The sequence below is a fragment of the Phasianus colchicus genome, chromosome 11, assembly GCF_987193195.1.
Source record: "Phasianus colchicus chromosome 11, bPhaCol1.hap1.1, whole genome shotgun sequence".
Classification (NCBI taxonomy): Eukaryota; Metazoa; Chordata; class Aves; order Galliformes; family Phasianidae; genus Phasianus; species Phasianus colchicus.
In genome coordinates, this window is record NC_143446.1 from 4,967,631 (window position 1) to 4,983,498 (window position 15,868).

The window sequence follows — 15,868 nt, forward strand, 5'->3', positions numbered from 1 at the left end:
AAAATCTGAGGAAAGAGGCTGGTTAAGCACTGACTAGAGCAAAACCTCACAGCACTGCTGCTTCCTAGAAAGGCTGCAGGGTCAAGTGAGCTGCAGCATTCCATTTTCTTTAAGATTATCAGATAGTGGGAAAACTGAAGTGACTTAGATAATGAAGAATGAATATTGCTGGTGGAGAAAAAGCTGAAAGCAGCTGTAAGTTATTGATGTCGGTATGTAATTAGCTAAACTGTCATCAGTAAATAACGTGTCCCAAATGCTCTTTGATAGATAAGCAACTTCCTCTGATCACTGTGACAAAAATAATGCTACTTAATCAGTCTCTATGTCCCTGGGAAACAATTTGGCCTTTTCAATGTGTCTGGAAGTACTACTGTCACTATGGATCTTCCAAAGAATGCTGGCTTTATGACTGTTAACTACTTGAATAAACTTTTGGCTGTGCGGCAGTCCACAATGAGATTGTCTTTCTGCAGATGCTTACCAGGATCTTAGATGCTGGTGACCCTTTGGCCTCGTAGTTCAGGCATCAACAGAGGATTCAGGTATATAGAATCTGAATCCCACCAGTTTTAGGATTAAGTTTCTGAGCGGCAGAAATTGCATACTTGCACGCAGTGATAAATTTGGGTATGAAAAACTCAAAGCGATACATTTTCACAGAAATTAGACAATATCAGCTGCATACAATTGAGAGAGAAAGAAAAATGAGAGTTTAGAAAGCATTTTTTGATGAAAAACTTCTGCTAAGGAATGGAGAATGACTGAGAGATGCTGGTGCTCCTGAGCTGATGGGAAAGCTATGTGGCACTGCTGCTCAAATCTGTTACGCTGTTTGCACAAGGAGCTTAGTAACAGTAGTTCACAAGATATATAGATTGGGTGTGAAAAATCCACAGGAATAAAAAGGGCATATCAAAACATGAAAGCTGCACCGTAACGCTACTGCAGCTTTAATTCCTGATGCAATGCACTGAGGACAGAGTCTGGTGTGCAGTATGTAGATGGCATTGCCACCTATTTTCCTGGCTAAACAGATGAGAAATGACCTCAAGAGGCTGCGTTTGCTACTTAATGTATTTATTTTGTCAAAGAAAAATGTCTTGTAAACTGCTCCAGCTCAGAGAGGGAACGCAAAGGGGCATTTCCTTAAATAGGTTGAATGTGCTCTTCAGCTTTCCAAACCATGAAATAACGCAATAATTACCTCAGAATATTCCTGTCAATAATGCCTTAGTAGCACTTAATCCTCTTTCTCTTCAAGAGTCTGCTACTGCTCTGCACATTGGAACACTTTAATAAAGATGCTGTTTCTCAGGAAAAGTGTTCTCCCAGTCCATGGGAAATGTAGTGCTGTGGTTCCTGTGTCCCAAGAGAGTGCACTTGTAGAAGCAGCAGCTTTCAAACTGTTTTCAATCTGGATGAAAAGGTTATTTTTAGTTATGAGTAGTCAGAATAAGCAGTTACTCTATAGTATGCCCAACTGCAGCAGTTTCAGAACTGTAGGGGCCCTTCTTTCCACCTGGTCTACTGAACCACTAAATCAAAAGGTGTTTTAGGAAATTCACAAACAAAAGCAATTTCAGTAAGTATGTAATACTTTTTCACTTGATTTCCTTTCCATGTTTTTCTAGGGGAAGTACATGAAATGGTATTGATTGAAAGAAGCAAGATAACCATTAGCAGCAGTGTGTTTCTCAAATGTAGGTAGCAAGAGGTCATAGAATGATGTCTAGTTACTTGCTGAGGTCTACTGAAAATATGCTGAGATTTCTGACTCTATACTCTCTCTTACTCTCTACTTGTTCCTTTGTCTTATACACACTACTTTTCGATTCAAGATGAACTGTCAGCATTTGGCTTACAGTATTTGATACAATAAACTGTAACCAGAATGAAATTGCCCTGTAAGTAATAATGCCATGATTTTGTCCAGTCTGGTTATAAATGTCTTTGTGATCAAACATCAACATTTCTGGAAGCTTACAGGAAAGAAAGAAAGTGTACTGCACTTCAGATATGTCCTGTTATCCCACTTACATTTTGTTTCTTCCTTTGAGGCTATTAACTTTTAAATTGTGTAATTTCTAGGGAGAAAAGTAGAAGTTATTCTTCAGTAATAGTCAAGCTATATATATGTGAAGCAAGAGGTAGTGAAAAACTTCTGTGTGTTTTTGAATGTTAAGCATGTTGCAAATCTGCTCTGGTTTAAATTCAAAGAAGAGTTTTAATTTTCCATTTACAAGCAAAATATCCTGTGTAGAGTTAATATTTTGCTACCACTGATAGAAAAACTCTGGTCTGACTTAACCTTTAAATTCCAAATTAACCCTAATCCAGATAGGCATATTCCTTCAACATTCCTTTCGAGTTGTTCAAATGCCACCAGTCTTCTGGCTTCTTTTCTGGTTATTGGCTGGTCGTGAAATTGAACTGCTGTGTATAAAAGAAAATGTGAAAATAAAGTCTTCATAATGCTTCTGGATTTTTTTGAATACTGCTGTTAAGGATGGACATGCATTATTCTTCTTGGAAGTCCTGAGGAATTCAAGCAAATTCTAAGAGGCAATTAATAACAATTGTTCATTTTGCAGTATGACTGGCATTTACCTGCACCTCTGCTGAACTGCATGGCCACTTGCATCCTGATACCACCTGGGATGCCAGATTTGACAATTTATTTATTTATTTTTTATCACACAGAAGTGTTTGGAAAGCATTCCCTAGTTTTCTGATTCCCAATAACTGAGTTTGACAAATCAGTCATTTGTCTCCAGTGTCTTCCCTTAGACTGTCCAGCTTGTATAGTTATCCAAATAGAGCACTTTTGGCTAAGAAATTCATTGCTTTTCATTTTTACTTGTAGTATCACCTGATAATTTAGCGTATGAAAACTTGATGAGTTTGCAGCTCATGTAGGGATCTCACTGTCTCTTTTCACAAGACAACATAATAGTTTATACCAAGAGTTTCTTAGGGCTTCTTAGGATTCCTTGGGTCCTCTGTTCGAGAATCACTTTGCTCAGAGTGACCACAAGGCACCCACAACTTCTTCTCATCTCAATCTGCATAAATTATTCTGTGCAAATATATTACTCTTCCCCTCTGTTCTGCTTTAATATGAGCTATCAGAAGTGATGAAGCACTGGTGCAGCCTTCACAGATGTGACTGTTCCTGGGCATCTTAACATAGAACTTTTCCAAATGGTCGTTACTCTAAAATAAGCAATATTACTTTCTACATTATTTTACTGTTCTTACTCTTTCTCTATCTTTCTGCCCATGGAAAGATGAGATGAGGAGGATAAGATAACATAGGAGGTCTTGCAGCGTTAAGTGAGGATGATGACAGTGAAAGCTATGCTACTTCTTTCTGCTGTCTAGGTAATTTATTCAAGGTTGCAGCAGCTTTTAGATAGAAGCTGGACTGCTGAGGAGTGAGAAGCTGCAATCAGCTGTCATCTTACAGTCCCTGAATACATCAGTCTTGCTTAGTTGCAGGGGAGGGTCATGTATTTTTTAAAATGCTCCCCTCTTTTTATTAATTTAAGTTGAACAATGAAAGGACATATATGAGGGTGTGCACAGTCAGACTGAGATGAGGCTTCATGAGCAGAATTTCACGTTCTGAATGACTTTTCCTTTCAGTGCCTAACCTCTGCCACTGCTATTTCAGCCATTTTCAGGAGGAGAGCTGAGGCTGTGACATGAGGGAGAGCTGCATTATGCATCCTCAGGAAATCACTTATTGCCTCTGAGCAAGGCTTTCTCTTGGATGTATGTGGCACAGTATACCATTGTATGTTATGATTTTATTAGATGTTTCAGACTTGTTGCTGCTCACTTTCTATGGGAAACCTTAAACCTTTGTTTTCCTTAAACAAAGAAAGGATGAAACAGTTTGTAGCACTTTGGTATATTTAAAAATACTCGTTACAGTGCTAGCAGTTGAAGTTGTTTGGCACGATGTGTCTTTTTTAAGTGTGAGAAGCAGGGCTAATTGTGTGGAGGCCATTAATCTGCCACTTACGAAAGCATCCCACCAAGGTTTCTGGATGGGAAGGGTATGCATCCTTGCTATTTGACACTTCTCATGGAGCATTCAAACAAGACTGAGCATGGATATTCTGTGGACAGCTTCCAGAAACCAGTTGCTTTCAGAGTTTCTCAAGTCTTCACTGAAAATTGTGTTCTTAAGACAAAGTTGCCTTTGAAAACTGGATATGCATTATGGTATGTCTAATACTATTCTGCAAACTTTGAGCCCTGGCTATGTCAGTGTATCATCTATATACTTCCACTATAATTGCTATTTTGCAGATTTCTCACTTGAGATATTCAGGGGTCTGGAAGTTGAGCAGTGCTTGTAGCCCTTTGCAGAGCTGTAGGCAGGACATGAATGTGGAATGTTTCAGTGCGACTGCGCAGTTGGTATTCATTGGAATTAGTGACTGCTGTGATGCAGTTAATTGTCCATATGGATGTGTACAAACCTCCAAGATAAGAACCAGATCAGATTCCTCTCCAGCTGTCTGCAACACCTAGCACATCTTTTGTCTGTAATTAGGGAATGCAACTCTTCATGGTGAGCAGTCACTGCTGATGCATGGAAAGTATTTTTCAAGACCTTGTGGGAGAGAGCACGTAAGATGATGTGATGCAACCTGTTTTTTAAGAGAGCATAAAAGAAATAACAGTAACAGATAGAAGGGTGCTGGCAGAATCTTAATTCTGCTGCCTTATGAAGAAATTTTGCAAGAGAAAAGAGGCAGTATGTGTGCATATAAAATCAGCTCTGCCCATTGGGTTGTTGTGGTCACCTCCTTTCTGAAAGCTGTGTAGTGACAAGGTATGGAGCCTCAAGTTATGTGAGCCAAAAGCCTCAACTGTCTGTCCTGCTGCCTGGGAAAAGGAGTTGCTTATAATTACTTTAGGCATGCCTTTGAATTGCACCGCCATACATCTCACTCTGTGAATAGATCTCCTCAGCCAGTGCCTGGGTCAAATGGAAAAGAAAGAGTTAAGATCCTGTGATTAATTGTAAGTTGGACTTGTTTTTAATACTCAATATGGTAACCCGAATATATTTTGCTGTAATTTTTTATCTGCATAGAACATTAATTGTATGTACATACAGTAATTATCTCTCAGAACTGTATCCAAAATCATCTATTACAGATGATGATAAGAAATGATACTTTGTTTTTAACTATATTAATGATATCAGAGTACTTGCAAACTTGAGTTAATTAGTTGTCATTCACAGTGTCCTGGAGGGGGAGGTTAGTGCAATGCTCAAGTCCCTGGGGGTTGTGTAAGCAGCACCTAATAAAGATTTAAAGGGAATTTTGGATCACTGTAATTTGTGTAAGGCTGAATGCTGGAAATTTATGTATGAGTTTGTCTATGTATACACAGCATATAACACTGCCAGTATAGTTATGGAAACACAGATAAAACGAGCCTTGACCAGACCCAGCTGAGATGTGATTAAAGGCCATAAGAGGCCTAAATGGCTGATATTAATTATTCAGAGTGTAAAATTAGCTAATGACTAATTGCTTCATTTAAGTTGATTAGGGTTTCTTTTAGGTTAAAGAGCAATTGAAAAAACTCAAGGGAGTTCATGAAAATCAATGAAGTTTATAGGAGTAAGTTTTTACTTTTACTTTTAACTCTTTATGCAACAGAATCTGAAGTACCTGTGTTTTATTTACAGGCTGGTAAAGAATTTACGTTTTCCTTAAACTTTGTGCTTATCTAAAGCAAAAATCCAAGAGCATGAAAGGAATGTGAATCCCCCAGATAAGAGATTAATTCTCCTCATGAGGCGTTGTTCTCATGATGAAAACTCTACCTCAGATTTCTGAAGCTTGGTCCCACAGGTTTCCTGTCTGAATACTAGAAGTGACTTTTACTTCTGTTCACTCTTGTTTTCTGAAAACAACAAAATAAAGCCCTCTCTGTGTTGTTTACTGATCCAGTAAATCCTTTGGCTACAGGGATGTGAGGAATGTTCCTAAAATGGGAAGCTAAGTTTTTAGACCTGAGTGGCCTTCTCTAGTATTTTAAATATGCTGTTTTAAAATAGAAAATGCAGTATATATTTTTGTTGATTGCTTTTCCCCCCCAAAAAGGCAGTTTTAAAAGGCATTGAAACTTTCCTCTTGTTTCCTAAATAAGATCCACCTGAAAGATGTTATGAAGTTTGACTTTAAATATGAAAGTTGTAAAACTGTAGTTCAATTTAGAAAAGGGCATTTATGAAAGTAGGTGTTACAAGGCAAAAATAAAGCTTTCAACTCAAATATTTCTTATTGGAAAAACAATAAAATTGAAACAACAACAAAAAAATGGAGCAAAAACCATTATCAGAGTGTTTTGTTTGGGATCTGTATCACCTGCTGATGATTCAGGGAGGTAGAAGTTTTGTTTTTTTTTCTTTGACTTTTCTTTTGTACAAAACTTTCCATGCTGAATCTATTTAAAAATCTTTTTGATTTTTTTTTCACTGACCTATGAGAGTCACACACTTGTTTATTTTTAACCTGATTTTAAACTCACTGGCAATATTCCCTTTTTTCTCCTTTTGTATCTTTATGCCTGACATGGTCCATTCTTTCTAGTCAGTAACCAGAAGTCTTCCTGGTTGAATATGGTTTGGTTTTGGATCAATGTTTTGTATGCAGTACTATTTTGTTTCAGTATTGTTTAATTTTTTTCATTTTTTCCCCCTTGGTAGACGCAGGGTGCTAGCCATATCTGATGGCATTGAACATATTGGGAATCTTCGCTGGGAACTTGCACTGTGCCTCCTCGCTGCTTGGACTATCTGCTATTTTTGCATTTGGAAAGGAACAAAGTCAACTGGGAAGGTAGGGTTGAAATACTATGCATCAACTGAAGTATTACTCTCTTGTGCCCCAAACCTGTGTGTTATTATTTACCTCTCTTTACATTGTAATGGTAGAATTTTAAGTGCATTTCACATTTCTCTAAGCTGCATTTATAGAGTATATGAAGTACTAATACTGAGTAATTAAGAATTAGTCCTATATATATATATGTATATTTTTGCATTGGTTTGTTCCCCTTGGTTTTGTTCCCCTTATTTCCTAATTATTTTATGTGACGCTGTTTTTTTTTTTTTTGTTTTCCCTGTAGTTGTTTTGTTAACTTAAGCTCCCTTAGCAGCCAGCCCTTGAACCTTGAGATCAGCAGGAGTTGTGTTGATTTCTGTACATATGGTATGAAAATACGAATTTGGTCCTAAACTGAAAAGGTTTGAAACTCTCAGTGACACAAACAAATTACACAAACAAGCAGAGCATTCAGAAATACAAGGAAACTGAGGAAAACAAAATTGATCAACAAAAGCAGAAAAAAACATTAAAAAAATAAAAACTCGGAGAGATGAAGATGGATGTATTAGGCAAAAATAAAAAACAAAATTCCGGCCATTCTATATTGGAAACCCAACAGAGCAATACAACTTCACAGCCTAAGGAAGTCCTGGGACAATGGAGGGGTCACCTCAGTGTAGTAGCAGACATAGATCTGAGTAGAATACGTGATTAGTTGAGTAAGCAGAGAGAGGAAAAGAGTAATTGTTCTGGAAGGGACCTAAGAAAACCCAATAGTTTCTCATGTGGAAACCAAAGAATACAAGAAAAAAAAAAGTGCTGGATTGCTGAAACTTTTTGTTTATCTAATTTTTAGTTGTTTACTACATGCTTAATTTGTAATTGTGGTTGAATTTTTTTTTTGTTTCTGTTTCAGTAGGCTGCCTTTATAAATGAAATATTTGAAATATAGTGTGTCGTTTTTATTATTAATACTTGGAAAATATAGAAATGACTTTTTCTAGCTTTCATGAGCACACTCATTCTTCTTCCTCTCAAAACTATGGCTCTAATTATTTGCTGAATTCTGTTTCTCTCTGCCAACTGTGTCAGTCAATCTGGCACTGCATTTTTCACCTAAGTAATTTACGCAGATGAATTTAGACAGCCCTCCTTTTATCAAGTCACTGCTTGTAAGAAGCTGAGAGACACTGTCTAGAGATACATATAAGTAAGAATAGTTTAGAGAAAAGAGGGGGGAAAGAAAAGACAAAAAAATATAGAGAGGCAAAAAAGTGAGATAAAGGAATGGCAAGGTAAATATACATATGTCTTTGAAGTGTGTACTCCAGGGAGGTACGAGAGTGGTTTAGACCTACAATAGCAGCAAAGAAATGAAGTTGAGCAAAACCAATTTATTTTTTTTTTTCCCCATCGGAAAGAACGTCTAAGGATGGATATCTATTCTAGCATAGAATAATCTTGTCCCAGAGGTGAAGAAAAAGCATGTATTTTGAATGCACATGTGTGCGTGAATACAGGGCTGTGCAAAACTGTGTACAGTACTCAAGAAAAATAGCATTGGTAGGAATGATCTGCTAATAGGAAGAATCTCTAGTGATCTCAGAGGGGATGTACTTTGTTTTAGCATCTGTGCAGTTTACATTTGGGTTTTTATTATTCACCACATACATATCGCATAAGATTCCTGCAGCTTATACCACTTGCCCAGAAAAAGATCTAGCATTTGAAAATGATTCAAGTGAAACTGTTAGATTTTTTTCCTGACAGCTCAACTAAACCCTTTTCTCACTAAGAAACGTAATAAATTTATTTTGCTTCAGCTTCATTTTGATAACCACCTTCCTGATGAGGTTAAGTGAAATAACCTGAGATAGAAACGTGTCTTGCCCACTTGAAAGAGGATGATCAGAATTAACTTAGCTATCTTGCCAAAGAAATGCAAAGAAAATGAAATTGGTGCTCAGTCTTCAGCTTTAGTGGTCTGTGAGGGGTCCTGCATGAAGTAGATTCATTATATATTTATACTACTGAGATTGTTTTGCCACAAGCTGTGCTTATATCTGCAAAATCATGAGGAAGTCACTGCTTCCTCACACTAAAGAAGACCACACTGTGGTCGTCAGCAGTCTGTCTTTCAGAGGATCCACTACTTCTGTTGCAGTAAGGTTATTTCATAGCCAGCACTGATCCTTTCTTATTTCATTTCTGCTCCTGTAATTAGTAAGGAAAGCCTCTTAGTAGTTCCATTTGCGATACTGCAGTTGGTTTCAGTGATACATTTTTTACCCTCATGTTAATTCATTTTTCAATTTTTTTTTTTTCAGAATTTTAATATTCTTACACTTGCCTCTTATCACTGAGAAGGTCCCTGCAAACCTGTGCCGTCTTACTGCCTCCTTAGACTTCCTAAGCGCAGATTTAGCAGTCAAATGTTGTGGGTGTTACAAAGGATCAAAATGCTCAGAAATAGAGATGGCAGAGCAGTTTTCTGGTCTGAGTTTCTATGTCTGCTATAATGGTGTTTTAAAAGTTCCTAATTAAGTTCGTTTATCTCTACTCTTTTGTGCTAGATTGAATTTCATTATGTGTTTATTTCCAGGAAGCATTTAAGATTTTCCTTTAGATTTTTATTGTAATATTAATTTTTTTTTTTTGCTAGGCTGTTAGGTTTCCTATACACGTCAGCTGAATTGATTATTTTCAATCAAATAACACATTTATTCAAAGCAGAAAATGCCTTGAAGTTTTTGGAGACACTGCTGAAGACTGGTGTCTGTTGGCCAGAATAGCAGAAGAGAAAGAGGAAGGGGAAAAGACAGAAGATGAAGGAGGAGAAAGATAAAAGTCAAAAGAGACATAATGTTTTCAGATAACTATGATCTGTGAAATATCCAAGAGGTCCTTTCCTCTTTTTCTCTGCATCCTAATGCATGATGGCAAGAAAAAAAAATCCAAGCAATAAAAGTTGTCATTAAATCAAACCATCATTCTCTGAGTAGCACTGATACAGAATTCATCTACTCAGATTATGAATGTTTAATATTTTAAATTAATAAATGTATTAAATCTAACATAAAGCTTAACTCCAAATGAAGTTCCTGTGACACTGTTAATGAGGTGTTTCAACCTTTTCCACTTAGAGTTCTTGAAACTCATCACTTTCTTGCAAAACCTTTTAGTTTTCCATTTCAATGAATGTCTAATATTAAAACAATTTCAGGTAGTTCTGACAGCTAAATATGCCAACAGAATGTTTTTCATATATTATAACTTACTGAGATTGATAACATATAACAATCTTGCCCAAAAATGCTCCCTAAGTTGAGGTAAGAACTATGGAGGAGACTGATAAAGATTAATTTTCTGAACACATTAGGTATCATCCTAGACTCTAATCATTAGCTCTTAGTTTAGTACTTCATCTTTGAAAAACACTTATGATTAATAACTATGGCAATTCTGCATATTTCTATGATGTGTACAGCTTACATAGTAGCCAAGTCTTGCTAATTTTTGATATTCAGATAACATTTGTGAAATCTTCATGTAGCAATGAAAAGGATACCAGTTCTTTTCTGGATCCTGTCTGTCTGTTTATTAATTTGATTAATTGTCCTTGAGCTTTAAACTTTGAGAAAGGGACATCAGAACTTCCTTATCAGTTCTTCCTAGAGTTCTTTCTGACTGTTAGATATTTTTCTATTTTTTTTCTAATATTTTTTTCTCTGGCATTACAGATATTTTTTCAGATAGAGATCACTCCTATGACCTCGTAGTGACTCCTTGTTTCAAAGAAGATTTCTATGCTAATCCATATTGTTGATGCGCGATATCATTTACATTTCCAAGAAAATAACGTAAAGATGCTCCACTGTCTCATTGCAAAGATTTAGGCCTAATGAATGAATAATGCAAACTCTGCTCAATATTTCAGTAGGTCTGCCAAAGGATATTATGAATATTATAAATTGCCAAAAGTCGCGTTTTGCAGAACATTTGTATCATACCAGATAATATTAACAAAAGAATTTGTGTTCCACCATTTCCTTCTTTGCTTACAACTCCTTCTTGATTATTTTTATATAGGGTCTACTACAATTAGAATGCTTATAGAATACATTATTAAATTATGGTTTAGTTACAAAAAGCAAATGGAATTATATTCCTTATGATATCGGTAAACTATAATAAAATTTAGAGTGCAGTCTTTTAGGATCATTTGGAAAAAAGAAATTCTTTAAAGGCCTCTTTATTTTTTAACTAATTTATGCATCACAGAGATGGCCTAATAATCACTGAACAGTATTTTTTCTGACTTTGATCTCTCAATGTTTTATCCCTTCCTAAATTTTGTGTTGAGTTCCCGAACTTCAGCACCACCCTAATTTTGGTTGTTGACCTTATGTGGTTTCTCCACTTACACTTCAAAGCTAAAACATAAGGGGAGGTTAAAAACAAAAACAAAAGAACCTGATTCAGAGATATAAGATTTGAGATATTGTACTGACTTAGCACCAGGACATTCAGGAGGGATCAACTCTTTCAGTTACGGAGTGCCTACAAAACAATCGAGGAGTAGACTCAGAGCTCCTAGACACAGAGTTCCTATGTTTTGTCCTGTAAAAAGCCGTGGATATCCCTCTAAAACTTGTTCTCGTTGTTGTTGTTGTTTGTTTTTGTTTTTAGATCATAATCGACTTTTAATTGTCTTGTACACCTTATCAAGCTTTGTCTTGAAAGCATGTCGGAAAACATTTTTATGGTTCTGTTTATAACTTGCTAACCACTTCAGCTCTGTGGGTACTCCATTAACCTCAGCACAGAAGTTGTTGCTAAAAGGTATTGTTGTGCTCACATATATAAACAGTAGTCAGAATAGGCATTCATATAGATGCCCTCTCTACGTATATGTGAGTTATGTAAGATGCTTGATTAAACTGTACTACAACTGTACTACAAGTCGAAGTTTGGAAGAATAGCATAGTGATTACATGGCATCTCCTCCTAAAGCTTTTCTTTCTTTTGTCCTGATTTTTCATTCAGTAGCCTCACACTATCCATTACATCTTTAAAAAGGACATTGTTTGGTTAAGAACATAATTTGCAATCATTTTAAATTAATAAATATGAACTCACTGCATCAATGGACAAGGGAAGAGCCCCTGATATCCCCTATCTCAACTTCAGTAAGGCCTTTGACACGATGCCCCACAACATCCTTCTCTCCAAATTGGAAAGATACAGATTTGATAGGTGGACTGGTCGATGGACAAAGAACTGGCTGCAGGATTGAGTCCAGTGGTGGTCAATGGCTCAATGTCTGGGTTGGAGATCAGTGATGAGTGGTGTCCCCCAGGGCTTGATGCTGGGGCCAGTACACTTTAGTATCTTCATGAGTGACATCAACAGTGGGGTCAAATGCACCCTCAGTGACTTTGCAGATGACACCAAGATCTGATAGTGGCCTGTCAATATTTAAAGCAGAGCTACGAAAAGAAGGAGACAGACTCTTCAGCAGGGTCTGTGGTGATAGAACAAGGGGAAGTGGGTTCAAGCTCAAAAAGGGTAGATTTAGGTTAGACATAAGGAAAAAATATTTACAGTGAGGGTGGTGAGGCACTGGAACAGGTTACCTAGAGATGTGGTGGATGCCCCATCTGTGGAGACTTTCAAAGCTCAAAACTTGCTTTTTCTAAGGGAACAGCAGTACTGTTTAACCTACCACAAATATGCAGTGTATTGGGTTGAATATATGTAAGCGATGGCATAATTTATTTCACTTCTATGCCGTCATTTGTTTTCTGTATAATGCATAGTATATTAACCTGTAAAGCTAGGTGGGTTTTTTTGTCTACTTAATGTTCTGATAGAAGCCTGTCTTACTCTAAATGATATGTTTGGCAAATTTGGTTGGATTCCATGTAGACTGATTGTTCATGGTTTCAGTGTTTTATTTACGTATAAATCTTTAAGTGTTTGAGGGTATTTAGCTGAGCTTTGTGAAATTCATGTTTTGATAGCATGGCTCTTGTCCTTTCCTATGCTTTTCTGTTTCTGACTCTTTAATTATTTCTATCAATTCATCTCTGCTGAGATGACCAGAGTATGTGGCCATTTAGGGGTAAATTGACAAGGTAATCAATAGATTCTAAACTTTATGTATTAAAGGACCAGAGACCTGAGAAAACAGCCATGTATGAGTGTCTCCAGCCATGCCACGCCTGGAGTGTCTTGGCATAAAGCTATTAACAAAAAAAGCACAAGGGTTTTGTAGGTAGTTCTGATATTAATATTAATCTGTAAAAATTGATGGACAGAAAAGAATCATAAACTGGATGATCATTTAGAGCAAGTTAATAAGATGGCCAATGAATTGTGCTACTATACAGTTAACAACTGCAATTGAGTAAGTTTTAATTGAAGTGGAGGATCCTGTGTTTGCACTCTGTGGGAGTCTTGAAGACTTCTGTCCCAGGCTGCAGTTCTAATAGGCCTGAATAGTTTAATCTGAAGTTGACACCTGTGCTTTTGAAAGGTTGTTCTAACAAATCAAGCTTCTCAGTATGCTTTGCTAGGAAAAAGACAAGGTGACAACTTCACTTAAATATTGGTTATGTATTACTATTAATTTTCCTGCTGAGGAAAAAACACTGTGTGAATGGTTTAAGCTGTCAAGAACAGCAAACTGTTAAGCTGTCAGACTCTGCTTGACTGAGTATAGTGTCATCTTTCACTACTGGATGCTGTACTTTCTGACGTTACTTCCCTTTTTATAGTTTTCCTTTCCTTCTGCATTTTCTGTGCATGCCTCATTTGGTTTGGATTGATGATCTTCACCTTTTCTCAGGCAGGTCTCTTCTTTGTCCCTGCAGCTCCTTTGCTTCTCTCACATTGTCGGCCTGTCTAAGGATAGTTGATCATCCCAGAGGGACAAGTGTTTTATCTTTCATGCAATTCTGGTTCTGGAATAAACTACAGTGAACCCATTTTGTGTCTAGCTTTGTCTGAAATACTTTATCATAGTATTTAGTATTGGAAGGTGTGAATACTGCTTTTATTTTTGTCTGCGGTAATGCATGAAACTTAGATGTTTCATGGTAGTGCAGCTTTGCTGATGTCATAGTGCCTTCTAATTTACAGTTGTGCAAAAAGGACTGATATATGGAAGTAAAACAAGGCAAATAGTAACGAGGAAAATAGTTGAAAAGGGTACACTGATCTGGTAGGAGATATGGGCAGAGATGCAACTCAATGTGTCAAGACTAATGAGTGAAATAGGTAGGGGGTTGTATACGAAAGCTGAAGAAGGACTCTATTAGGAAGTGTAGCAATAGAACAAGGAGTAATGGCTTTAAACTGAGTACAGACTTAGATTTAGATTCTTTGTTATGAGAGTGGTGATGCGCTGGAGCAGGTTGCCCAGAAAACCAGGATGGACAGGGCTTTGGACCACCTACCCTAACAGAAGGTGTCCATGCATCTGAAAGGGAGATTGGAACCTGATCACATATAAGGTGCCAACCCAAAGTGCTCTATGAAACTGCTGGAATTAGAAGGTTAGCAAGACATGGGAAGGAATGTGGTGTGGTTTGAGACCCGAAACTCAGAGGTAGACAGTTTCATACCTTTTAAACGTTTATTTCTGCCCTCCCTCAAGGAGTTAAGCCTTGCTTGCCAGCAGTTAAGGCTCAGTCAGTAGTCTCAAAGAAAATTTATTTCTCAATAGCAGGCTATGTAAAAACCTTAATGGATTCAGTGAGGCAGAAAGAAAGAGTAAAAGGACAGAAGGAGAAGATAAAAGGGAAAGATGTATGGATGAAGAAAAAAAAAAAAAAAAAGAAAGGACTGGGGCCCATTGTGAGGAGCCCAGGAAAAGGAACTGGGCAGCAATGATTATATCCCCTGAAGTGTCTTTTGTTTTAGCCTAAAGTAATAGCAGAGAATAGCCCTTCACTGCAAGGCTTTAACACTCTGTCCAAGACTGATCTCTGTATTCAAAGAGAGAAAGTAGAACATTCATGAGATGCATGCTGAGTTCCTGCTATCCGCCTCCTCTGTGTGAGGTTTTAAAACAGCTACTGAGATTTTTTTTTTTCACTCTCCTGTGCACTGAGCATTTAAGGACACCTCAGACTTGTTAGCAAAGGAGATTTTTGTGCCTTTCAGAGTGGTTTTCTCAAGCTTTTCTCTAGCAGCTGAGAAAAGTATCAAGTAGTAAACATAAATCAGAATTGCATCTACATGATTTCATTCCTTGCTAGGTGAACCTTAACACTGCAGGCCCATTTTCATATCAATCTTTTGCTATTCTGGATCTGAGCCCTGATCCACAGCCTAACTAAGTGAAGAGTGGATTTCAGTGCACTGACTCAGGGCACATGTGCGTGTGAAAATTTTTGGGTAGGGAAAATCACCTGTCCTGTCAAGTTAATGTACAGAAAAAAGCAAGGATAGAAAGGAAAGGAGGAAGGCTGCCTTTGGTCATTTTAGTGATAATTCAGAGAATTTTCTGAAAAATTAAAAGTGAAGCACAATGACATAGATTAGCATAGAGATATCTCTGTAGGAGAAATTTATTGATTGGCTGCAGGTAACACATAATGGGTTATTCTCTCCTTGAAGCTACTATGCACTCATACAATTTCTTCATGTTTTTCTATTTATAGGATCTGCTCTTCTTATGAGTTCTTTTATTCCCTACCAGAAGAAGTCAGCTAACAATGCATAACATAAGCCAGACAGTTGTTCTGTGTACTCCAGTCTTTGGTGATACAACTGTGTCAGGGCTAAAATGTATTTCTTTCAGATATATGACACACTGCTTTCTACTAAGGTCATCTGTGCTTTGTGACTGCTGAGTTATGAGGCTGCTCTACAGAGTTTGTTTTGGTTACGAGTACACAAAAATTCCTTTTGGATATTGCTTTTGTTGGGCCTTGTTTTTATTCAACAAGAACATGCAAAAGAAGTGCTTGGTCTTGCAACACGATATGGAAATTTGA

General features: G+C 37.1%; 1 protein-coding gene across 2 annotated transcripts in view; it reads left to right on the forward strand.

Annotated features, from left to right (window-relative positions):
- SLC6A11 (solute carrier family 6 member 11) overlaps window positions 1-15,868 on the forward strand; it is a 104,042-nt gene that overhangs the window by 40,291 nt on the left and 47,883 nt on the right. For both annotated transcript variants that reach the window (XM_090148065.1, XM_090148064.1), the window contains one exon: window positions 6,743-6,875. In XM_090148065.1, the coding sequence (XP_090004191.1) occupies window positions 6,743-6,875 (133 nt within the window). The remainder of the gene's footprint in view (window positions 1-6,742; window positions 6,876-15,868) is intronic.